The following is a 25610-nucleotide window of genomic DNA, read 5'->3' on the forward strand; positions in this document are numbered from 1 at the left end:
GATGTGTTATGTGTTACGGAGATGTTACGGAGATATGAAATCTTCTGGATGTATGATGTGTTATGGCGCCAAAGACAGGAGTGGCGACCATGTTCCTGTGCCCTATGCATGATTTTGATATGCATCATTTGTGTTTCAAAAGTAAGCATTTTGGTATACTGATTTGTATTCATTTTCCATATTCCTTATTTCAGTCATGATCCTAGTTATTATGTTCCATGCTTTACATGCTCCGTACATATTTCGTATTGACCCCCTCTTTCTTCGGGGGCTGCGTTTCATGCCCGCAGGTACAGACGTTCACGTGAGTGACCCGACAGCTTAGGCCATCTAATCTGCTGCTCTGGAGTGCTCCCTTGTTCTGGAGCCTACATTTTGGTACAGACTCTTCCGTTGTATATATGTATGTATATATTCAGGGGTACGGCGGGGCCCTGTCCCGTCATATGATTCTGTTGTCTTTGTTAGAGGCCTGTAGACATGTGTGTGTGGGTCATGGGTCGTTATGGTTCAGTTATGTCTGTGTGGCTTGCGTCTAAGCGGTTCCATTTGCTATGACAGCCTTAACGGCCTGTATGTATGTATATGTTTTGGGCGATATGTTTTACGACAGCCTTGCTGGCTTCTGTGTGATATATTTGTTATATGTGACCGCTTAAGACGATATCTAATCTTTGTATCTATATAAGTCAGTGTACGCCGAATCTGGATTTGCCATTTGTATGCCGGTTCTGGTAAGTGGGAGTGTATGGGTGTCCAGCTCGGGCACTAGTCACGGCCCACGGGGCTGGATCATGACAAAAAATTATTTTTTGCTTTTGCTCTTTTCGAGAAGCAGAAAAATTGCTTCTCTCCAACCGCAGAAAAATTGCTTCTGCTTCTGCTTAAAAGCAGCTTTACTAATTGGCCAAGCACCTCAAATATCCCAAAAAAAGTATATATTTTTTTCCAAAAAAATATTTTTGGCCTCAAAATCTCTAGGCCAAACAGGCTCTAAATATGCTTGCCTAGGATTAAGGTCCTTCTAAGAAAAAAAAATCTTCATTAATTAATTATAAATACTACTATAATTTTAGGAATCAACATTAATTAAATAATTAAATATCAACGTTCTATGATTATAGTATTAAATAATGGAAAAAAAATTATGGTTCTGATTGGAATTTTTCTTTTGGAAGTTTCGTGAGTTGATAAGCAATCTTTTGTTATGGATTTCAAATTAATTACGATATTTTAATATTTGATTAAAATATGTAAGAATAGTGAAATACAGTATATATTTCTTAATTTAATTTTATTATTGGATGTGAGTAAATTTTTTATTTCTGTATTCTATATATTCCTCTTTATGATAATCTTGTATTGCTAATTTTTAGAAAAAGCCAATTACAATTTTACTAATTATATGAGAGTTTTTTTTTTTTTTCATTTCTTCTAATAGTCAAGATTTTGGTTTATCTGGTCAAAGAAGGTATCCTTTTCCTATATATATATATATATTTATACGTTTTCATCTTGGAGTCTCAATTAATGAGGAAATTAGTTAAAAGGGTCTTTACAAAAATGAATAAATGTATACGACCCTCTGTATACATGAGCGATTCTGACATAACACATAAGTGATTTGTTATATTTTATATAGGATCATTTAATTAATAATTAATTCCTATCGGGTGAAGTCTTTTATTTTCTTTGGAGTCTCGGTTAATTCCTGTTCAAGAGAAGCTCTCTCTATCAAAAATATTATATTGTTAAAATTAAATTCTGAGATCTTTGATTAAGTTAAAGAAATTCTATTCATCAATTAGTGGGCGAATCCTATCCTATATTAAGCCCAGGCATGCCTGATCTTAGACTCCCTATCCTTCGCCAACCTCTGAATTGGTCAAAACACACTAGAATAGTGACAACGCGCATGCTTAATTGTTAAGATTATATATGCCAATTGGAGTAATGTTCTTTTAGTACTTTAATACTACGATTCTTTAATCAAAGGGACATCAAATATCAACCTGATGTGCGACCAATCACTTTTAATTTTCTTAATCTGTTTACTAATCACATGGGCTGAAAAGTAAACAAGAAATAAAGAAAAGACATCTGATCCCACACCCTTCAAACATTTTCTCGTCAAAGTTTTTTTTTTTTTGGGGGGGGAGGCGGGGGGCGGGGGGGGGGGGGGGATAATTCTCGTCAAAGTTGTAGTATATCCTAATACTTCTCTTTTTTTTTCTAAATTTTACACCTTCCAGAAGTTTGTTACATGATACATTGTGTTGAATTGACTACTGTATTGTAGTAATATCTTAGCCATGAACCCATGAAAGCTTTATAAAGGCCACTGATCAGATTCTATGTGCATTAAAAATTCTTCCCCCGTTTATTCAGTTTCTTTCTGCCAATTCTTTTTTTTTTTTTTGGGGGGGGAGCAGAAGGGCCATTTGAGTGGGGAGTGAGAGAGCTTTGTAATGGGGAATCAGGTGAAATTTCCAGGTATAAGTGAGGAGTTGCAGAAGATATTAGATGCAAATATGGACAACGTGGAGGCCAGGCGTCGTGCTAGGGAGGCATTTAAGGATATTCAGCTTTCAATTGATCATATCTTATTCAAGGTATGTCTTGATCTTGCTTTGTCATTGTTAATACAAGAGAAAAAAGATGTAGAATTTTAGCTTCAAAGTTTGAGTTTTGCTGCATATAACTGATTGATATTCATGTTTTCTCCATGAGGTTTTTGTTGGGATCGAAATAATAAGGCGCCATGCGGAATCTAACAATTACAAATCTTGAATGACGATAAACAACAAAGAGAACTATACTAAAAGAAGCATTATATTTCAAAATGGTTTGGTCAATTGACCTACATATGAGAAACTAATATAATAGAAAATATAAACTATGGAGAACTAATCTCCCCGTAAATAAGACTCTTCTAATAACTACATTGTGGATGCTATTGTGTGGTTGTTTGAGAAGGAAAAATCATCAATGTATACTTCTCCTCCAAGAAAGGATAAATATGGAGAAATCCTTTTCCACCAAGAAAATTAATTCTAATTATGGTAGAAAATCAGGGCAAACCCCAATAGTTTTGTATATGGTGCAAACTGCAGAACTGCTAAGGGACTGAAGTATTTGCGTGGGACTAAATAAATAAAATGGTTCTTGCTCAATAGACTGCAAATATTATTTAACATTCTACCTTTAAGGTGGAGCCTTGGCGTAACTGGTATTTGCTGCCATGTGACCAGGAGGTCACGGGTTCGAGCCGTGGAAACAGGCTCTTGTAGAAATGCAAGTTAAGGCTGCGTACAATAGACCCTTGTGGTCCGGCTCTTCCCCGGACCCCGCGCATAGTGGGAGCTTAGTGCACCGGGCTGCCCTTTATTCTACCTTTAAGGTGCGTTTGGCATGGAGTTTTATGCCGTGAATTATTTTACCCTGAAAAATCTTTTAAAATCATTTTCCAAGGTGGAACAAAGTTTTTGGTGACATATGGTAATTTTGCAAGGTGTTGGATAAGGTATGAGAATAGTGTTTTGACATAATTTCTAGTATTAAAGGTTGATAGGGAAAACCGTTAATCGAAGTAAGTGACATGGAGTAAGATCTAGGATATATGTAAAGGAAAATTACTTCCGCCAATAAGCACGTGAAGTCATTTCCACTCTTTTATTGGAAAATAATGTGCGGAGAATTTTTTTTCCAGAATTCAAGATAAGTGAACAATAAGGAAAACATATTTGGACGAAAATGCTTTCAGGCTCCATACTGCACACACGCCTCATGTAATCTGCTGGCGGATTTAACAATAGTGCAGTTGGAGTACTAATAACAGTATCCATAACTTTTGTGGATTTGCTTATTCAGCGGGGAGTTATTTCTAGTAGATCATCTCGATGGAAGAGATTTAACAAGTTCACTATCACGTGTGAATTCACTTTGGACAACTGTTAGCAGTTCAAGGGCATTTCAAGATTGATAATTCCCTTTTTGTCAATTAGTTGTCAATACATTAATGGCACATTTTCCCTAAATCCAGGCGGAAACTTATTTGTCGCTTTAAGTAACTGAAAAGACCGGTAACAAAATTGGCTTTTTCCATCCATCAGATTGGATAGCTATTAATTCTGCTCGTCAATCATCATACGGTTCCTGAAAAGGTGAAGGGACATTTGTCTATATTCTCGTAAAGTATGCATTTGTCCGATTAAAATTGTTTTATGTACGTCATCTTGCAAATGTTCCTTCTATTGTAATCTTGTTATGTCGTCTTCATAAAGATTGTTATAGCTTTTGGAAGCGTTGACAGTTGAGACTTGTATAAATATTTTACCTTTGTCGTCTACTGTAATGGAGATGTGCCCAAACGGGCGTGATATTCTACATGGAAATAAGTTTTATGCGCGTCAACTTTGCAAACGTACCTGCTACCGTAAGCTTGTTATGTTGTCTTCGGAAAGATTGTTACAGCTTTTGGAAGTGTTGACAGTTCAGACTTGCATTCATATTTTACCTTTTGTTGTCTACTGTAATGGAGAAATGTGCCCAAATGGGCATGATACCCTACGTGGAAGTAACGTATTTCTTACTGATTTTTTAATGATTGCTCCTTCTATCTTTGCACCAGGTGCCACATGCTGGATTGAAGATGGAGGAGGTAAAGCTTGTGCCAATATTTCCTCTTTTCTAATGTTGTTGGAAACATGTTGATGCCGTATTGCCTAATTTTCCTTGCTAAACCGTCAATGTTGTTAGCTTGTTCTGTACTTTGTAGTGCAGCAAGTTATGGCTTCTTCCTACTTTTCCTTTTCAAATGACTAATGATTTTAATAGCTCACAAAAATAAATAAATAAATAAATAAATAGAATCAAAAACAGGTGGGGCTAATGCAAATTTGTATTGGCTCTGCAGTTTTAGTAAATGCTATTTGCTTTTCTTCTTATTTGATGAATTGGGATTTACCGTAGGAATGATAGGATTCCATAAGAAGAATTAAATTGGGACTTAGTTTCCTTATTTAACTTTCAACCTTCATTTCCTTATTTAACTTTCAACCTTCTATTTTGATTATGAGACAGTTTCGTACTTGTATTGGGAGGTGAAATGCTTGGTTATAATATTATAAGCTCCACAATTTATTACATATTATCAGGAATGTAAATGCTTGGTTATAATATTATAAGCTCCAAAATTTATTACATATTTTCAGTAATGTAAATATTCTTATATATCATATTCATTAAATTTCTTGCACGTTACAAAGGGGTTAGTTTGAGAAAGATGACTTGGTCCCTCAACGATGCTTTGAGAATTAGTGCTTTTCCCTTTGCTTGTACTAAGACAAAGCGAGAAGAGTCTAATTTAGCGTACAAGTTATTGGCATTTGGATGTTATAGCCATAATATTGATGAGATTTACATTGTATAATTTTTCGACATTCCATGGCACAGTCTTATGAGGTTAATTCTCGAGGGCTAGAAATCTTCTCCAAAAGTTGGCTTCCAGAGACACATACCAAAGCTGTTATCTACTTTTGTCATGGTTATGGGGATACATGCACTTTTTTAGCTGAAGGTTTGTCACTTGCAAAAGCATTTGAAGTCTTAGACAAGTTAATCTTTTCTTTCCTCAAAAGGAAACTAATTGTAAAAACTGTCCTTATCTGTAGGCATCGCAAGGAAATTAGCATCTTTCGGTTATGGAGTAGTTGCGATGGATTACCCAGGATTTGGTCTTTCGGAAGGTCTTCATGGTTATATACCAAGTTTTGACAAGCTGGTTGACGATGTCATTGAGCATTACTCAAAAGTTAAAGGTATGACTCAATTGATAACCTACTTCATCATTAAATGGATTTTTCTGAGAGGTTCAACACTAATAATATGCAGAAATTGGATTCAAATTAATTTACATGTGAAGGGGTAAATCATATGAACGTACATTTTCATTTCCTTGTTTGTCGATAGAGCAGATAGCTCAGCTGATACTGATAGTAGCTGACCGTGCAAATGTTGGTATCTGACTAGCATCAAGCAAGAAAAACCTGAACATGATGACTTGGCATTGAATGTCATAGCATTTTTCTTGTTCTTCTTGACACTCTACTGGAGAAAATGTTAATAGTTAATAGTGGTTGCAGAAAATCCAGAGTTCCGCAATCTACCAAGCTTCCTATTTGGGGAATCCATGGGTGGAGCAATAGCTTTAAAGGTGCACCAGAAGCAACCTAATGCTTGGAATGGTGCTGTTCTTGTTGCACCTATGTGCAAAGTATATCTCTGGAAACGTTTCTCAATTCTTACTGACGCTTCTGGTCTCTGATTCATATAGAGTGATTACTGGTTTGTCATATAGATTGCAGATAACATGGTTCCACCATGGTTAGTGATACAAATTTTAATTGGCGTCACAAAGTTTCTTCCAACACAGAAGCTAGTTCCAACGCAGGATTTGGGGGAGTTGGCAGTCAGAGATGAAAAGAAGAGAGAAATGGTACGTATTTCTTTGTTTCTGTAATAAATCAGCTTAGAAGATGATAGGTTTTTAGGAGATTAGGAAAGTGATGGTCAGAGGCTTATAGTGCTTGTGCCTTGAATGCCTCATTACCTATCTCATTATTCATTAAGTGATATTCAATAGCTTCTAGTAGGAATATCGTATGGAATATTGGAAATAATAATGACATGCACACACAAACACACCTACTTGAACATGTATGTACTTTGCCCAGTCTCTCATATAAGATGCAATCTGTTTCTTCTGTGTGCAGATGGCCTATAATATCATCTCTTACAAACATAAACCCCGTTTACAGACCGCCCTGGAGTTACTGAATGCCACAAAAGAGATAGAGAGACTACTGGAAAAGGTCTGTCAGGTGTTTCAACATTTATTTGAATTAGCGTAAAATTTCATCACTTTGTTAACTGCTTAAAAGTTGATATCTGAATCTTTTGCATTTATGGAGTTGCTCCATGGTCGTCCTGTGTTTCTATATTATGAGGTTCCAATTGTTTCTTGATATTGAAACTGTTTTTTCGACTTTATAATTCATTCTAGCTGTTGTATCATCTTTTGCTCTTGTAGTTTAGGAAACACTTGTACTCATTGCCGACAGCGGTCCATAACTGTGATTAACTTGCAGAACTTCTCTTTCTGCAAGAGAAAAAAAAGAGTACTTCGGATGGGAAGGGATGAGTAAAAAGAGCAAGAGTGTACTCACCGGAACATTAACTTGTGCTAATCCTTCCCAAAAGGGTGTCAAATGCCTCATTTTAACTCCTTTTTGTGCCTCTTATTAATAGAGAATCAAAGCTTAGTTGAGTTTCTTGGTTACATAGTTGATTGTAAACTTTTGTAAACTTTCTTTCCTAATGGTGATTGTTAGTGCCTGTGTCAAGGTGAATTGGAGCAGTGAATTTGAAGTCTCTGTTACTCTGCAACTGCACAATAAAAATGTATATGTTTCTACAATAAGCCAGTGCTTTTAATAGTAAAAATTGAAACATATGTGTTTTATAACTTCATTTATACTGCTCCTTCTGCCAGGGTCTTGGTAATAAACAAGCATGATCAAATTTCCAAATTTCGTGCAATTTTCCTTTGTAATCTTTGTATATCAAAATGTAATCTACATATTGATAATGGTATTATTTACAGGTCTCTCTGCCATTGTTAATCTTGCACGGAAAGAATGATATAGTAACCGATCCATCAGTCAGCAAAGCACTGCATGAGAGGTCTATTAGTTCGGACAAGAAATTGTTCCTTTATGAGGAAGCTTATCATGCCTTGCTCGAGGGTGAGCCGGATGAAATGATACTTCGAGTTTTTGGTGATATTATTTCATGGCTGGATGAGCATACCATCTCCTAGCCGTTTCTGCCCTTTTCGTGTTTTCGATGTTTAGGAGGGGGGAAGGGGGAGAGCTGAAAGCAAGTATAGCTAATTTATCTTGTAAGATTTGCATTGCCTTTTATGTGATTTAAAGATTAAGGGCTATGACCCTCCTTATTCCTCCTTAGCTTTGGCAAGGTCCTTTGTTTTGAGTTGTACATGAAACAGAAAGCAATGCAGTCATTCTGGCTTTATTTATCATTTTATTTTCCCTACATTTTACCAAGCTTAGGGAAAAGGATAATCCAGAGAAAGAAGCAGGATAAGCTTGTCAGAAGTTTGACGAATGGAATGGAAAATCCAGGATTATGTAATCCACAGTGTGTCCTTGTAAATGGTCCACATTTGTCTTCTTTATTGGTTTATTTTATTTTTCTCTTGTAAAACTCATGCCATATAAGTGGACATTTAATGGATTAATTATTTTTGAAAAAAGTAAAAGGGAGAAAATATTAGTTAGTTCTAAAAAGTCCCTTTTCATGTGTTTGGTTCGGACAAAGGAATAATAATCCCCCCGGCTTGATTTTTAAACCGAAAAAGAAATAAACAAAAAATTACTGCGACTTAATTTGAATACTAATATGAAAGATCAAATCAGTTTAAAAAATTCAAATTCTGAAATTTTGCAATTACATTTTAAAAAGCGGATACTTTCTGTCGTATTCGTGTTGCTTTCATTTTCATATCCTCTTAGTAGAAAATAAGCCAATAGAAATAGAGGAATGACCCTTTAGTACGACCAGACAACTGCTCCGACAAAACAACAACTTCTGCATGTGCACTCTATCCCAATTTATGTGTTACGGTTCAAATTTAATGAATTCGGACATGAAAATTCTTTAAATTTCTTGAAATAAATTTATGTATTTTAAAATTACATAAAAAATTATAAATTATAATAATTAATAATTTAAATTATTTAAAAGACTTATAAGAAATTTTAGTCAAAAGAAATTCGTTTGACTTTAGAAATTTCAACTAATTGGGACAGAAGGAGTTGGACAACTTTCTGTCAAAGGGAGTTGTGTGTTTGGATTTGGTGAAATCCAGTTAGATTTGAACTTGCCACTTTTCACCATGTAAGAGTAGATTTCAGAGAACTGGACATGACCAATTTAGACCCCATTTCTTTCTTTATTCAAACACACACTCTCTTTTTCAAAAAGATAGTCTTGTTTCCCCCCCTGCTAAATAAAATTAAGGTCTCATTACTTGAATTATCTTTAACTTGTATTTCTACATCGAATGAGGTGGCCGTTATGTTTTAATTCTTCTTCTTCTTGTTCAATTCCCATACCCAGCAACCATGGCCTTGTCTTCTTCTACATGCTTTTGTCACTCCCAATTCTCACTTAAGGTATGCCCTTTCTGCTTTCCATATCTTACTCTGTTTTGATAGCTTGTAATATATCTTCTCTATAAACAAAAAATCTTCATTTGGATAGGTAAATTGGTGTGTATTGCTCTCAAAGTGTCTTAATTGGAAGCTTCCCCAATTGAATGTAAATACCTGGTCTATATGTTATTCTGAGACACACTATTTACTAGTAGTACTGTTTGGTTAGATCTGAAGTTGCTCCAGTGCAATATGACTACAATGAAAATGAACTTTTCACATTTGAGAGCAGTTAAAATGTTAGTGAAGATTTCAGGTAGATAGTCTTGAGCTAATAAGCAATCAGAACCAGAGATTACATGAACATTTCTATCATCTGAAGATAATTTTGGTATTAGGGGGCAAGAGAAAACGGGTTGGGGATTAAAGGTGCATCCAGGATTTAAGCACTACGGGTTCAATCTTTAAGATTCCACCATTGAACATATTTTATTTTTAAAATTATGGGTTCATGATATAATAGGTTCATATCTACTATTTGTTGCAATTTTAACGAATTTGTGTTCTACGTCAAAACTCAAAAGTACTAGGCTCATATGAACTCAGTAACTTAAAGTTGCATCCACCCCTGGTGGGAATGGGGGTGTTTGTGAAGAAAAAACCTCTGAAGAATGAAGTGCTAGTGTTTGGAGGCTAAGTGAATTGACCAATCTGGTACTGTTCAACTCTTGTGTGTGCATAGACTTGGGGCTCAACACATCTTCCGAAGAATTTATCTATACTTGGTGATGGAAACAAAGAAAGAAATGAGGCTTTCCTACTCACTACAGACAGCAAGTTGAAAAAGAAAAAAAAGAAAAAAGCTACAATGAAATGCCAACCGTGCTAAACGATTATACTATTAGATAATCAATGTTTACTACTTGTTGTAGACAGACCGCTGGGCACCTGCTTTAACATCAAATATCCTAAGTAATATCAGGAGGAATGAACCTGCATCCTCTGCACTCAAAAGAATAACCCCTGACATTTTAAGTCAACAAGTTCGGAAACGAGGAACCAAGCATGGCAATGGGTGGAGTTTCCTCGGAGGATCAAGAGTAATATGTCAGCCTAAACTCCAAAATCTTCTACAAAGAAGAAGTCACAGGGTGTCTGCTATATGTAATCTTTTCCTCACCTGCTTCTTTAGTCTTTATCATTTATCTTTAGATCTCAATTCGTGTTTTGCTACTCTCTTTTTTTAGAAAATTCTTGGGAAGCAGCTATTTGATGTCTGAAATCTGGTTGGTTATTCATCTTAATTAACAGTCATCACATAATGATGCGCTTTAGGAGTTTATGACACCTTTCTACCAACACATCTGTTAATAGAAATAGTTTTGAAACATGATAAAGAAAATAACATCAGCTACACAAAACCAACCTACTTTTTTACGTATCAGGAAGCGTGGCAAAGGTGTAATAGCTTTTGGTTTGTAGCTTCTGAGTATGGTTGATGGGATTAATTGTCATAACCTTTTTCCGTTTTTATATTATGGATGTCACAGATATTGAATCGGACATTTCAGGCATGTTCTGATATCACTATTTGGACGTTTGGAACAACTGATGTCTTATTTTTACAGGGTTGCCTAGTTCGCAAATAGCTAGTAGTGTCTTTACGCTAGGAACAGCAGCCGTTCTTCCATTTTACACCCTCATGGTTGCAGCACCTAAAGCTGAACTTGTAAGTTATCTCAGTTCTGTAAGCAATATTCTATTTTTTTTCATTTTCTAGAGAGTAAGCTCTCTGGTTATATTATCAGCTTAAAAGCTCTTGTCTATTTTTTAAATTGAAAAACATAAAAAGTTATACTTGCGAAGTTCTCACTCCTTATGTCCTGCACGAAAGTAGAACTAATGGGGCATGATTGCAGTTGCATTGATTTGTCATCTTTTTGCAAGATACATTTTTGGGCCTTTGCAAGATATATTGTAATAGGGCATAATTAAATAATTAATGCAGACCAGAAAATTGATGGGAAGCACCATACCGTATGTTGTGCTCGGACTTCTGTACGCATATTTGTTGTACCTCTCTTGGACACCAGATACAATTCGGCTGATGTTTGCTAGTAAATACTGGCTTCCGGAGGTTTGTTCTTGTGCTTAACAAATGATAGTTAAAATCTTGTGCTGATTCTGTGATTTGGATTGTTGAGATTTCATTCTGTTCAGCTGCCTGGTATAGCAAAGATGTTCTCCAATGAGATGACATTAGCATCTGCTTGGATTCACCTATTGGCTGTAGATCTTTTTGCTGCAAGGTCTCTCTCTCTCTCTCTCTCTCTCTCTCTCTCTCGCTCTTTCTGTCTCACACTTGATTGTCCGACTTGGTTGAGGAAATGGGCATTGTTCCTTATATTGGGCAATCATTACCTTATAAACTAGTGTCTGGGGTTGAGTTGGTAGGTCCATCCTTTTTAATATGGTATCAGAGAGTTGTCCTTATTCTTGATCATATTATATTATCCAGGCTCCACGTGTACAATCTGAAGCGAAGGGGATTTGGTTATCCCACATTAGTTGTGGAATGGGTTGTTGTCTCCTCGTATTGTCTTGGTCATTTCTCAGCTCATTTTCAAAACAGTGTGTTTGTGTGATCAGTATCTTGTTAAACTATTCTAATGCTGCTTTTTATTTGAAACAGGCAGGTTTATCATGACGGTTTGCAAAATGATATTGAAACGCGCCATTCTGTTTCCTTTTGCTTGCTATTTTGCCCCATTGGAATTGTTATTCATCTCCTCACCAAAGCTGTACTAAGTAGTGTAGAAAGAGCAGAGCCTAGAACTCACTAAGAGAAATTTAACCATTTTTGCCTGATTTTGGCTAATGTAACTGTGAACAAAGTGTAATTGTATGTCTAGAACCCAAAATTGCTTGAAGCAATTGAAATCGACTTACTTTTCAGCAAATCTAAATTTTTTTTTCAGAAGGTGGAATATCAGAATTTCTTTCTCGAGTCTCCCTCCTATGAGAAAACCATTTCTTCTCTCATCCAACAACATATAGGATTCAAGATAAGAACTTCACATCTCGTAAAGGTTACCTATCCATGTCGTCTTCATTTTCTGAAATGGCGATGATTTTGCATCTATAACTTCTCTCACGCAATACTCATTACAGTATTTCTGTGTTTTATCAGTGCAAAATGTTTGCTGCATTTATATGGATTCAACTTACTTGAAATTTGTGCGGAGAAATTCAGATAGAAGAAAAACATAGAACTGAAAGTAAAAAGAAAATGAGTTTGGTTAAACACTCAACAAAAAAGTTATAACGAAGAACTGTGTGACAGAGAAGGAGCCATAGGAGGACCTTTATGGATTGGCCATCAATAATTTGTAGTTGCTGGGATCCAAAGTCTGAGTTGCGTCACTTATCAGCTAGAGTTTTTCTGCATTTCCAGAAAAGATTTGAACTACATACACTGCAGTGTGAAATGTCATTGAGAAACAACTCTTTTACAGCATTGGTGCAATTTTACCTGTGGTAACAGGACATCTACTGTGTTTTGCATGTTACTAACTCATATTTGCTATAATTGTTACCTATAATTAATTCAAGTGATCTGAAAGTTGAAAATTGTTATATAATATCCGTGAATAGAAGTAACTCTTCATAATCATAAAAGTAGAGAGTGCTCTTTGTGGCCGCTGAAGAATTGCTTGGGTCTCCTCCTGGGTTCATACTCATGCTCACTACCTTGTTGTCCTCATTTTTTCATTCAAAATAATCAAAAACTGCTGGAGAAGAAAAAAAATTGAAGTCCATAAAATATGGGAAGGTACATATACTGTTTGTACAAATATTTCGCTAACCCTGTTGGTCAAATAATCAAATCATAACACAAATTCAATGTAGATGCAACATGGCAACCATCAATGGGAACGGGCACAGAACATTTTTATATATATATTCCTGAGGTGCTTTCCACGACTCCAGGCACTCGATGTTTGGGCGTAACATGGAAAGCACTGACTTTGTAAATAGTTTCAGGCCAATTACCATGACATAATGAGGAGTATACTAGAAAACATGTTCTCCTCATTTGCATCTCTTGTCAGAGTCAAAAGTATGAATGATATTGCACCTGGACAAACAAAAACAATGAAAGTTCATAAGGAAGCACCAGTACTCTCGTGACCAAGAATTGAATCTCACTAGTGCTTACTACCCTTATGATACTCAACGAGGCGAAGCCATCAGAACATCTTTTTGATTATAAATTCTGTAGCTTAACAAACATGTGCTGCAAGTCAAGAAAATTTTCTTTAACTTCATTGGCTAAGAATCCAGACCACATTAACTTATCCAAAACCAGATCCTTGTGACCATCTTTTAGGAAGAGATATGGCAATAGCTGAACAAAGGCGAAAATAAATTAACTAAATTCTTTGAGAAATGGTTGCTCACATCAAGTAGGAAGTGGAGACATTTCAGGTTGATCGTCCAAGATGCCATTGGAGCTTGAGCCTTGGAAAGAATCTCTCCTAGAACGATCCAAGGACGTAGCTTCATATATGCCTACAAAATTAAGAAATGAGATCAACTAACTACTCAATTAATGAATGAGGTAAAGTAAATATCATGCAATACCATATGTTGATTCGACGAAAGAATTTATGACTGATGGTGACTATAAAAGCAACAAAAAGTATTGCAGGTTACAGTACCAGTTTCTCAAAAAAAAGTATTGCAGGTTTGACTGAACATCTCGACATAAAAAAAAAAAAATGATTAATCCACTTGAATTCTTCAAATTTTTCTCCAATGACTCTATGTCATACTCATTCCTGTGAGCAAAAACTATCACCCTAGTCCCTAGAGAAGATTTTGAGTAAATACATTATGACAAACAATTATTTTTTTTTTTTTGATAAGGTAACAGCTGGAAACAGCCTCTCTAACCTCCCAAGGTAGAGGTAAGGTCTGCATACACATTACCCTCGCCAGACCCCACTTTTGTGGGATTACAGTGTTACACTGGGTATGTTGTTGTTGTTGTTGTTTTTGATAAGGTAAAGTAATTCATAATGAGAAACAAATTAGAAGAGATTAAATAATGAACATGTTATCATAGTTAGGTAGGAGTAAGGTCTGCGTACACTCTACCCTCCCCAGACCCCACGATGTGGGATTTCACTGGGTTGTTGTTGTTGTTATCATAGTTAGGTCAAACTTTTATTTTTTGATAAGGAGGTCAAACTCAATTTCAATGCCAAGTCGATGCACTTTTTGAGAAGCGATATTGGGATGGAATATCTCACACATCTGAGTTGGAGAGCAACTCTAGGATAGACATATTAAATGCAGTTAATAACTCCATCCTGAACTCTCGGGTGTCCACTTACAAGCCTTTGCAAGTGCTTATAGTCAGTCCAGCTTGTGAACTCTAACATTACAATAGTCTGCATGGATCTTTCTTTTGATTGCGTGAGATGTCACTAAGAACTTGAATTTAAAACAATGCTTCTTAACTGTATCTTAGTTTAACTTTTTGGTTAAATTACTATTTTTTCTTCCAGTTACTGTGATATTTCATTATCATATAAAATCGAGCGAGTTACTTGGACCTGCCCTCTAGTTTAAAGAATATCTAACACCTTTGCTTCATCTTAAAGTTACAACTGCACGTAGTTTCCCCAGCATCGATTCTGTTGGTAGATATGTTTGACCTTGAGATTGTCGGCAGAGTTAGTGATATGTAGCCCCTTATACCCATTGAAGGGAAAGATGACTAGTCATGAATTCAAATTTTAGATTCTTCATCCACAGAACACCAAATTTAAGTTAGTCAATACTGGAACACCAAGTCAGCATTTTGAGTAATAAGTAAAAGTGACCCTACGCCATAATACACTAGATCCCCGTCATCCCTTCCTATATTAATAATCCGAGCCATCTCTCAGATCCTTCTATTTGTAGTAATACTGCCAAACTTTTATAATGAAATTGCATTAATTCACTCCAAAAGAGGCAAGACGGTGTTGGCAAGAGTAGATAATACAAGCTAGATAACAACAGAAGCCAACAACCTTAATTGTGAATATGTATCTCCAAAAAATCCAACATCAGAGACCTCTTGCCATTCCAATTCTTCAAACTCAAGTTTAAGCAAAAGATATGACAATACTTTTCAGCAGTCATCTGAAGTTTTCATGGTTAGTTATTTTCCAATCACTAATAACAAAGACCAGCCCTAGTGGGGACAGAGTGATAGCCATGTTGCCATTCAAAGAGAAATTTTTTACTGATGTCCAAGCTAAAAGACTTTAAATCACCTTTGAAAGTACTGAGAATAATTTGAAAACACAAACAGAAAAAACAAAGTTGGAAGTTAATGCCAAAAGTGAGAACCAAGGTGACATTAATGCAGCCTAATAGGCTATGAATGTGCTGCTTTTGCCCCACATACCGCAGACCTTCCTCTAGATTCTTAAAAGTAGAAAGAAATATAACTCTCTCAAGCATTAATAACACATACTTAAAGATAGCAGGAATTCAGAAGCTGGTGATATACTGATCGAGAAGACATAATTAACTCTTTATTTTAGGATAACAAATTTAGATGCTATACAGTTACTAATTCACATCACTGTTAAGCACAGCTGACAGTACTTCAATTTCCAAACCTTTCAACTTCCTGGCAGTAAGAGAACAAATAACTTATTCTTTTTTTCTTCTTTTTTTCGATGAAGGAGAACAAATAACTTCTTTTGTGCAAAGGCATTTTTCAGTTTTTGGATAAATAAGCAGAAACATTATCCATTTATTCAGCATGTTTAGGAGATACCGATGATTAAACTGAGGTTACAGAACTTATTTATGTTCTAACAATTCATCATTTGACAGATTAGATTAGCAAAGCAATCAGAAATGCAGAAACAGCTGTGCAGGAACAAATTGGAAAAGATGAACCCACCCCCATCCCCCAAAAAAGAAAAAGAAAAGATTGCATCATACCAATTCCCAAGATGGCGGCACAAACAAGAAAACCGAGTAACGAGAAGTCCATTTTATATACTATCTCCATGACAATGATGCATCCTCCCGCAACCATTAAGTGCCTTGGAGAAGAGAAAACCATATGCAACCTACAAACGGGCAATAATGTAGAATTTCCATCTGAGACTGTTGACTTGCAGGTCTAGTGAAGAAATCAAATGAAATCAAAGAGTATACAAAGGAGTCAGAACAGCTAAAGCTAACACTTCTGATGAAATGATCTAACATACCCAAAGACGTAACAAAGACCGCAATATATGCGTCTCTGACTTAAGCTCCATCAAAGACGATAAAAGTAATTACAAGCAGGGTGGGAACTCATTTACTCGACCATAGTTGTTCTTACCTTGCAATAGTCCACGATATAAAAAGTAAAGATGGAAAAATGAAATGCTGGCAGAACAGAGGGAAAAATGCATGCAAAGTAAGAAGTTATGAAGCCATGCTGACAGTTAATTGTCAATAATGGGCGTACACCACCAAGATAAAATTATGGAGAAAATACAAAAAAATCATATTCCTTCCACGAATAGAGATCTTCAGAAAACCAGGTAAAATCGCTAAATATTAATAAGGTCAGATGAGGACCTTTACAGTATTTGCAATAGCAACCAGTTAAAGGGTTAGTAAACTAAAATGTCTCACAAGGATCAGAAAGAGATCACAAAATGTTACCTCTCCTCTGCAATGCTATCAATGTAAAATATCAACACCATCCCAAATAAGATGGTGCTTGAAAAAGCCCAAGCAGAAAACGGCAGCTCTACATTGTTAGATCCCTGAATATCTCCACACAAAGAGAGAAAGCAATTTAAAAGAAAAGAAGCAGCAGAAGAAGAAGACAAGAAGAAGAGGAAAGAGAGAAGAAAAGAATTAGGTTCCGTAACACCCTTAGAGCAGGGTGGACCAAATGTTCCTAAATTATGTTGAAAACATTAAAACAGAAGACTCTTCACAGCACAGCCACCAAAGGTATCAAACTGTACTCACTATAATCATGTCCCACATGGCAACAGGAAACAAAAAGCACGTCGCAGAAGTAAGGGTTATGGCATGGAGTCGCCTCTTCAGTTGATTCTACGCAAGTGAGATGAAAAATATTCAAGGTTAGCTTTTACTTCCTCCTTTAAGTACCAGAGGATAGAAAGTGGAATGAATCAAACAGCTTGATGGGACTACACAAACCTTAAGTGAGACCCGCCTTGCGATGACCCTCCGAAGTGCTGACAAGATTCCAGCAAGAATGGGAACTAGCATTTCCTTCATTCCTACTAGCTGTTCGGTGACGGTCCCTGTCTCATCATCAGTGGCATTGCTAAATGGTAATTGTTTGTTAAGTTGGTAACTACATAAGAGTCTGATAGCGAGAAACAGAGAAGGAAGTTGAAGAACGGAATGCTACTATAAAATGAGTTTTCTAGAAAGAAGGGTTGAATATAGAAAGGATATGAAATGGAGAATATGTAGCCATCGCCCATCCTTGTGATAAAAAGTAGAAAGATGCCAGCATTGCAAGGAGTCCACCAACCTGATGATAAGGGGGAAATAGCAACAAATTATCACCCAAGAAATGCAGAGTGAAGTAGAAAGTTTTCCAATTGCTTTTCTTTATAATAAGAAAGAGAATTCTCAATTGGTTAATTTCATTTTCTGCTATGAACATAACCGTATAGCTACTAGATCATAAAAAGAAGAATTTAAGTTTCCTACTGTGTCCAGTATGAAAGATATGATCTCAACAAGTTCATGCTTTCAATAATCTGAGAATTAAGTCACATGGAAGTATGAGGCTTTTTTCTAATTTCAAAGCAAATAAATTAATACAGTAGTTTAGCAAGAAGTACACCTTTTTCCAAACATGGCCCCTCCTTCCATACAGTACCCCAGATAATACTCCTAGAACAGCACCAGAATACTCGCCTAATATGGCCCTGATTGGATAAGAATCTTTAATAGCGGGTGGAGGTACTAGATAATTAACAGAAGAGAAAGCAAATTTAGACAGACAACAAGGTTAAGACATAATGATGATATGCCAAAGAGTTGCTTTACCAAAATAACCTACCACGTGATTATGTAATGTACACAAATAGGATTAGTGCCAGAGTTACCGAACAGGAAAAAGGGGACAATGCAAAAACCTAATCCAAGACAGGAAAAAGGGGACATAAAATATCGCTCATCCTTGAACTTACCGAACAGGACCACAAGATTTAAGGCCCTTTCCCCACAAGATGAAGAAAAGAGCTGTTATAGCACCATTTACAACTGAAGGTACTACCTGTTGTAAAAAAGATTATCAGCCAAAAAAGCATAAGTGATAATGAAATGACCTTTCATTACCTTTTGACAGTTATTAAAGGAAGAAAATGATAGCTTTACTAGACCTGTGTATTAGAAAGCGCCCTGCCCTTCCAAGGCTTTTGCGCTACTAGAAACCAGATGCATGATGGAAGAAGACAGCAGAACATAAAAAGAACAACTGAAGCCCCCGTCTGAGACAAATAACGGTACATGGAGTAAACTGACCATATTCTCATAAAGTTCCCAGCAATATGGATTATCTGCAAGGGTGTTTGCCTACATTGCGACAAGTATATCAGTAATAGCTTCTGAGGAAACACGGAGCAGGCCTCACAGTACAGCAAGCAATACTTCACACACGACTTAAAACTTCCAGTGATAAAAAAATTTCATCAGGGTGATAAATCCACTTTTTCATCCACTTCCATTTAAAGATCAACAATTGATAGCCTTATTTACATAGGAGTGTTGGAAAACTTGCTTCACTAAAATCTTAGAACTCAAAACTAATGGTATAACAAGATTAGCCATCAACGCTTCTGACCATTCATGAACTTAGCAAAACTCTTGGGAAGCCACGATGAGGCGAACCATGAGGTCTTAGGTCCAAATCCCAGCGGAGGCAAAAACACTAGGTGATTTCTTCCTATTTACATATGCTTTGGTGGTAGAATTATCAGTACCAGTGTTGGTGGGATCCGATAAATAGTTAAGGTATGCACAAGTTGCCCCGACACCACCTTCATAAAAAAATCTTGGAAAGCCACGACTGGATAAAAAGACAGTATGTTCATTATGAAAACAAAGGTTGCATCTATGAAAACATAATATTGGTGGAAGCATCAGCTCAGACAATTTTAGATCCACCGTAACACCAAATTCTCCACCTGCTGTTAGCAGGATGTATTCCAAGATTTTTTACTTACTCTCTAGCATGTTTAAACTCAATCAGCTGATGAAAACAATGGCCCTATTTTGGTATGACATAAATGAAAGAAAACATTTCTTGGTGAAATCATTTTGCAATGCTGGATTACCAAAATTATCAAAATTTTGTACTTAAGGAAAATTATACATCTGTCATAGGCTAAGTCATTTCCACTCCTAACCAAAATTTCACAGTTCGGTTACCACTATCAACACGTAACCATTGTTTCTGCTCTTTCCTACAAAATTATTATTACCAAACAAAGATGCATCATCCCAAAACCTCGACCATCTACTAGTATTAAAATTTACAATCTTTATGCCTAACCAAACGCTAGAAAATAACTTGGAGATAACTCTAAGATAAAAAATAAAAATTACACTAAACAGGGTTATAATATGCATGCTTCCAGATTTTGTTTGCCTCCGTAGACATATAAATTAATACGTGAAAAAATTCAAAAAAATAATTAACTAGTTAATACAAGGCGTAAATTGCACGTTGAATCAGCACATTTCTTTGGTAAACCCTCGACAACCCAAAAACAAAAGTAGGCATATATAAGGGGGGTTAATTACCTGAGTCTTAGGAGTAGGTAAAATTTACATAAACTTGGAATACTTCTCACAGATATTAATTTAAACGAATAAAGCATCAATCAGTATTAGGAAATGCCAAATCAAAGTAAGCAAAATGCAGTGACTTAGAAAAACAATCAGTTAGTATTAATTCTAGAGAAAAATGGGTGTATTTTGCAAAGGATATTGAAGATACCGCATAGTAGCAGGGTTAGATGAACCTCGATTTTCTGGAAGTGGCTTTGGAGACATCATTTTTGCAAATAATTATTATTATTATTATTATTATGTTTAAGCTTTCAATGAAGCGATTGAGAATAAACTGAGTTAAGTGGTAAATGCAAACTGAAGAAGAAAGTGAATGCGAATCGATGAATTAAAGAATGGAGAAAATTCATTTGCTTCGTTGAGTCCATGAAAGCCGATGTTGATCTCGCTAGCGCCTCGATCTGCTCAATTGGACATTTGGGCTCAATGTTGTTGGACTTGGATAATTGGGCCAAGCCCATCTCTGATGTGAACTTTGTCGTTGGCGGGGCAAGTTGCACAGATAGCCTCTTGAAGGACCACTGGTTAAGGCATAGCTGAATATTACAAACTTCTTAATATGTACCCGATTTACAATCAGTGTAACCTTCCAGGACTGAATTTCGAAAATCCGATTCTAAAGGTCGGAACCATCAAGCCTTCTTCGAGACGTTATCAAGTTTTGATATATTGCCTATACAATTCGAACTTCAAATATTTAGATCTAAGTTAGGTTTAGCAATTCCTAACTTCGAACTCTGAATTTGAACTATCAAGCCTAACTTCAACTCATATGTCTGATTGTTAAGAAATTACCAAAGTTATGCCGGATCAGCGTACTTATGCCTTATGGGCAGACTTGGTATAAGTATGCCGAGTTCGGCATAACTTTGATAATTCCTTCACAAATTTATGCTGGATCCGGTATACTTATGGGCAAACTTTTAATGAGTAAACTATTAGTTAAGCCTTAACTAAAAGTTTTTTCCTAGTTATGTCTTATGGGACAGGCATAACTAAACGTATGCCCCATAAGGCATAACTTTTCCTTAAGACATAGACTTTGTCTTATAAGGCATATTTTTAGTTATGTCTTAAGGAAAAATTTCGCCTCATGGGCATACTTTTAGTTATGTCTTATGAGGCATATTTTTAGTTGTGTCTTAACTAAAAGTCTGTCTCATAAGGCATAACTAAAAAAAGACTATTAATTAAGGCTTAATTAAAAATTTGCCCATAAGTATGCCGGATCCGGCATAAACTTGTTAAGGAACTACCAAAGTTATGCTGGATCCGGCATACTTATGCCAAGTCTGCCCATAAGGCATGAGTATGTCAGGTCCAGCATAACTTTAGTAATTCCTTAACAAGTGTATGTTGGGTCCTGCATACACCCGATCCAAATCTTACCTTGCAATTTTTTTTTAATTTATGCTTGAGCGGGGGTTCGAACCCAGAATCTCATGATTTCTGCGTGAACGCTCAGGATTGCAACGCGAAGGGCAAAAATTAAAGACCAGCAATATGAGGGGCATAATTTAAAGACCACAAATAAGAGGGACAAAATTTAAAGACCACCCCAAAAGAAGGGCAATCCGCGCAAAAAAAATGATTATAAGCTGCAAATAGCTTATAAGCTAAAAAGAAAAATTAGGGTAGCCCAACTTTTTTTTTTGGCTTATAAGCGGCTTTAGATAAGCTAAGCCAAATAGACTCAATTATTTTTTTGGGCTTATTTTAAGCACAAAATGACTTTAAGCTGGTCAGCAAAACACTCAAAAATTCAGCAACTTATAAGTCAATCCAAACATGCTCTAAGGTCCCATTTGGCCATAAAAATTATTCACTTTTTTTTGGATTTTTTTTTCACTTTTGGGCGTTTGGCCATAAATATACCGAATACAACTTGAAGTTGTATTCCGGAATACCAAAAACTCAAAAAACTTGTGTTTCAAAAAAAAATCACTATTTTTACAACTACATTTCACAAAAAACTACAATTTCAAAAACTATAGCCAACTCCAACTTTAACTTCAAAAATTTTAAAAAAGTGAATTTGTTTTTTATATCTATGGCCATACGGCACCTAAATATACAGCCAAAAACTACATTAATCTTTGTCACAATAACGATAAATTAAAAAAGGGAAAAGGTACAAATATACCCCTAAACTTTGCGATTTAGAGCAGATATGCCCCTCGTTATAAAAGTGGTGCATATATACCCCTGCCGTTACAAAATTGGTGCAAATATACCCCTGCAGTTACAAAATGGTGCAAATATACCCTTTTCACTAAAGGAATTTATTTTATTTAATTTATTTTTTAATTAAAAAAAGTCTACCTATATTTTCTTTAATAGACATAATTTTCTAAAGCCACATGGTATTTTTTTTTCTGGTGTGTCGGGTCTGGTAAGTTTCAAAAAATATCTCCGTGACTTTAAAAAAATAAGTCTACCCATTTTATGGAAGGGTCCAAAAACTTGCCCCATCTAGTCCATTTAAAGAGGTAATATCTCAGCATGAATAAATTTAGGTCAACTACTTAAAGACCAATGGAGAAACTTTGAGATTTCTATGTTGTGGAGGAGTACATAGGTTTTGTACTGTTCTGTTTTGAATTTCTAGGGGGGGAAAAACTACTCCATATAATACATTTTGTTATAAAATGAAGCTAAAAGAGTCACAATATTAAAGGATGAAAACTATAGAAATAGAATGACAAAAGAGGAGAGATTTTTACTATTCTTCCAAAATGTGTTACAAGTTTATTTCATATGAAAACTTATGCCTCTATTTATAGTGCTACATATGCATTCAATATATGAAAAAATGGAGGAACCATTAAGATGGTGGAGGAAAATGGAGGAACCATTAAGATGGTGGAGGAAAATGGAGGAACCATTAAGATGGTGGAGGAGAAGCATTATATTTGTGTATTGGACATCCATAATATATTTCATAACACTCCCCCTTGAATGTTCATAGATGATGTGCATCGTTAAAAATCCTGTGGGAAAAAGCCTCAATGAAGGAAAAAGAGTACACATATCTAGTAATACGCTTTGAGAGTTGCCTCATTAAAAACCTTACCAAGAAAACCCAATGGGACAAAACTTGGTTAAGGAAAAAAGAGTACAACACGTATTTCACTCCCCCTGACGAAGACCAATATTCAGATGTCGGAGTCTTCGCATTCCAATCTTGAATATCATTTTCTCAAGAGTTGAAGTTGGCAAAGATTTGGTGAACAAATCTGCAGGATTGTCACTTGAACGAATTTGTTGCACATCAAGATCACCATTCTTCTGGAGATCATGAGTGAAAAATAATTTTGGTGAAATGTGTTTCGTTCTATCTCCTTTTATAAATCCTCCTTTTAATTGAGCTATGCAAGCAGCATTATCTTCATATAATATTGTGGGTATTTTTGTATCACACTTCAAGCCACATCTTTCTCTGATGAAATGTATCACTGATCTCAACCACACACATTCTCTACTTGCTTCATGAATAGCTATTATCTCAGCATGATTCGAAGAAGTAGCAACAATGGACTACTTTATGAATCGCCATGATATAGCAGTACCTCCGCATGTAAACAGATAGCCTTTGTTAGTATAAAAGAGACCCATATCGCTAGTTCCCTTCAGATATCGCAATATATGCTTAACTCCGTTCCAATGTCTTCGTGTAGGAGAAGAGCTATATCTTGCTAGCAAATTAACAGAGAACGCTATGTCAGGTCTTGTAGCGTTAGCAAGATACATAAGTGCACCAATTGCACTAGGATATGGTACTTCAGGACCAAGAAGCTCTTCATTTTCTCCTTGAGGTTGGAACGGATCTTTACTCACTTCAAGTGAGCGAGCAACCATTGGAGTACTTAAAGGATGCGCATTGTCCATGTAAAATCTTTTTAAAACCTTTTCGGTATAAGCAGATTGATGGATAAGGATCCCATCTGTCAAATGTTCAATCTGCAAACCAAGACAAAGTTTTGCTTTTCCCAGATCTTTCATCTCAAATTCTTTCTTTAAATATTCAATCGCTTTTTGGAGCTCTTCTGGAGTTCCAATTAGGTTTATGTCATCAACATAAACAGCGATTATAACGAACTCTGATTTTGCTTTCTCAATAAAAACACATGGACAAATGACATCATTTATATATCCTTCATTTATCAAGTACTCACTTAGGCGATTATACCACATGCGCCCTGATTGTTTTAAACCATATAATGATCTTTGTAATCTGATTGAATACATTTCCCGAGACTTTAAACCAAATGCTTCAGGCATTTTATATCCTTCAGGAATTTTCATATAAATTTCATCAAGTGAGCCACATAGGCTGTGACAGCATCCATCAGTATAAATAATGTGACATTTTCTGATGTTTGGACTGCTGGTCCAATAAACATTACGTTTATCAAGATGCATCATTTTACTTGGTAATTATTTCTACATCAACATGCTTTAAGAGACGTAGTACTCAGATCCTCACAATCTTATACAATATTGCGTGCCATATTGTATCAATGATATCGTCGACAAGATATCATTTTGTATCGGTTCGCAATTCGACATAACTTACTGAGATCTCATCACTTCATCATTTTCAGGTACCTGAACCTCGCATAAGGTTTCATGAAGTGTTATGTCGTCGGCTCTTCAAGAGCATTTTGCCTCCTTATTATGATAATTTGCTCCTCCCTTTTTCAAGGATTATTATATTTAGAACCGATTGGTCTACCATGCTCCATGCATGTTGTAGACTCTGTCCTTCAGGGACATCAGGAGCATTTTGCAGATGAAATATGAAATAGTTGGGTCAGCAAATGCTTCCAGCATTTGACTTGAATTATCTGAGGATCATACTGATGATAATTCACAACATATTTATTAGCTGCTTATTCTCTCCCCCTTATTTTAGTGACATATGTCCTCATTTTCTTTGGAAAAATCCATCTGTGTGCATCATGGTATATACATTAATTATGTACCGCACATCAAATGCTAAAAGATGGAAATATCTAGTTCCTGACCCTGAACCAAATATGAGGGGAGAATTTATCAAAATTTATTGATCTGAAGCATACAAATGCTGTTGTATGCAATATATCATATCTCAGACCAACATCTGAAACTCTGTTCTCATAAGCAATGGTTTAGATGTATTATGGAAGCATCTAATGCCAAACCAACTTAGATATAAACCAGCATTATCAAGGTGATTGTCTTGATTACGTATTCTGAAAATTGTGCTTCCAACTCAATCATTTTGAGCAAGCAACTTCGTAAATGTCAAACTGCCAGTTGACAATAAACATACATGTGACTGTCTCATAGATGCATCTATTTAAGACATCACATTGCAGGTGAAGGGGCCCACATTCACCTTTTATATTTTTCAGAATTTTAGGGATTCAGTCCCAACATTAGCTGGTGTAATCAACTTATCATGAGAACAAGCAACACAAA

The 25610-nt window shown here is 35.9% G+C and overlaps 3 protein-coding genes across 5 annotated transcripts; 2 read left to right on the forward strand and 1 right to left on the reverse strand.

Annotated features, from left to right (window-relative positions):
• Positions 1-2178: 2178 nt before the first annotated feature.
• LOC132623382 (caffeoylshikimate esterase-like) lies at positions 2179-8098 on the forward strand. Its single transcript, XM_060338129.1, has 8 exons — positions 2179-2612; positions 4631-4660; positions 5455-5578; positions 5673-5819; positions 6144-6274; positions 6359-6496; positions 6774-6872; positions 7664-8098. The coding sequence occupies exons 1-8, from the start codon at positions 2469-2471 to the stop codon at positions 7877-7879; spliced, it is 1029 nt and encodes a 342-aa protein (XP_060194112.1). The 5' UTR covers positions 2179-2468; the 3' UTR covers positions 7880-8098.
• Positions 8099-8856: 758 nt separating this feature from the next.
• On the forward strand, positions 8857-12196 carry LOC132621257 (protein ABA DEFICIENT 4, chloroplastic-like). The gene is made up of 6 exons (XM_060335447.1): positions 8857-9257; positions 10169-10400; positions 10865-10965; positions 11245-11373; positions 11457-11545; positions 11929-12196. Exons 1-6 carry the CDS (start codon positions 9207-9209, stop codon positions 12077-12079), a joined length of 753 nt encoding a protein of 250 aa, XP_060191430.1. The 5' UTR covers positions 8857-9206; the 3' UTR covers positions 12080-12196.
• Positions 12197-13034: 838 nt separating this feature from the next.
• LOC132621256 (uncharacterized) lies at positions 13035-20526 on the reverse strand. 3 transcript variants are annotated; one of them, XR_009575473.1, is made up of 12 exons: positions 20296-20526; positions 18677-18869; positions 18485-18570; positions 18136-18220; positions 17739-17817; positions 17475-17611; positions 17280-17366; positions 16965-17068; positions 16248-16378; positions 13698-13808; positions 13459-13533; positions 13035-13374 (listed from the first exon to the last, which is right to left on the reverse strand). XR_009575473.1 is itself a non-coding variant. In XM_060335446.1 (11 exons), exons 1-10 carry the CDS (start codon positions 20352-20354, stop codon positions 13699-13701), a joined length of 1071 nt encoding a protein of 356 aa, XP_060191429.1. In that variant the 5' UTR covers positions 20355-20526; the 3' UTR covers positions 13035-13533; position 13698. The 3 variants fall into 3 exon arrangements, 2 of the variants coding, with proteins under 2 accessions (XP_060191429.1, XP_060191428.1); XM_060335446.1 differs by having other exon boundaries at positions 13035-13533; XM_060335445.1 differs by lacking the exon at positions 13459-13533 and having other exon boundaries at positions 20296-20524.
• Between the last annotated feature and the right edge of the window lie 5084 nt (positions 20527-25610).

The sequence above is a fragment of the Lycium barbarum genome, chromosome 12 (assembly GCF_019175385.1).
Source record: "Lycium barbarum isolate Lr01 chromosome 12, ASM1917538v2, whole genome shotgun sequence".
Taxonomy (NCBI): domain Eukaryota; kingdom Viridiplantae; phylum Streptophyta; class Magnoliopsida; order Solanales; family Solanaceae; genus Lycium; species Lycium barbarum.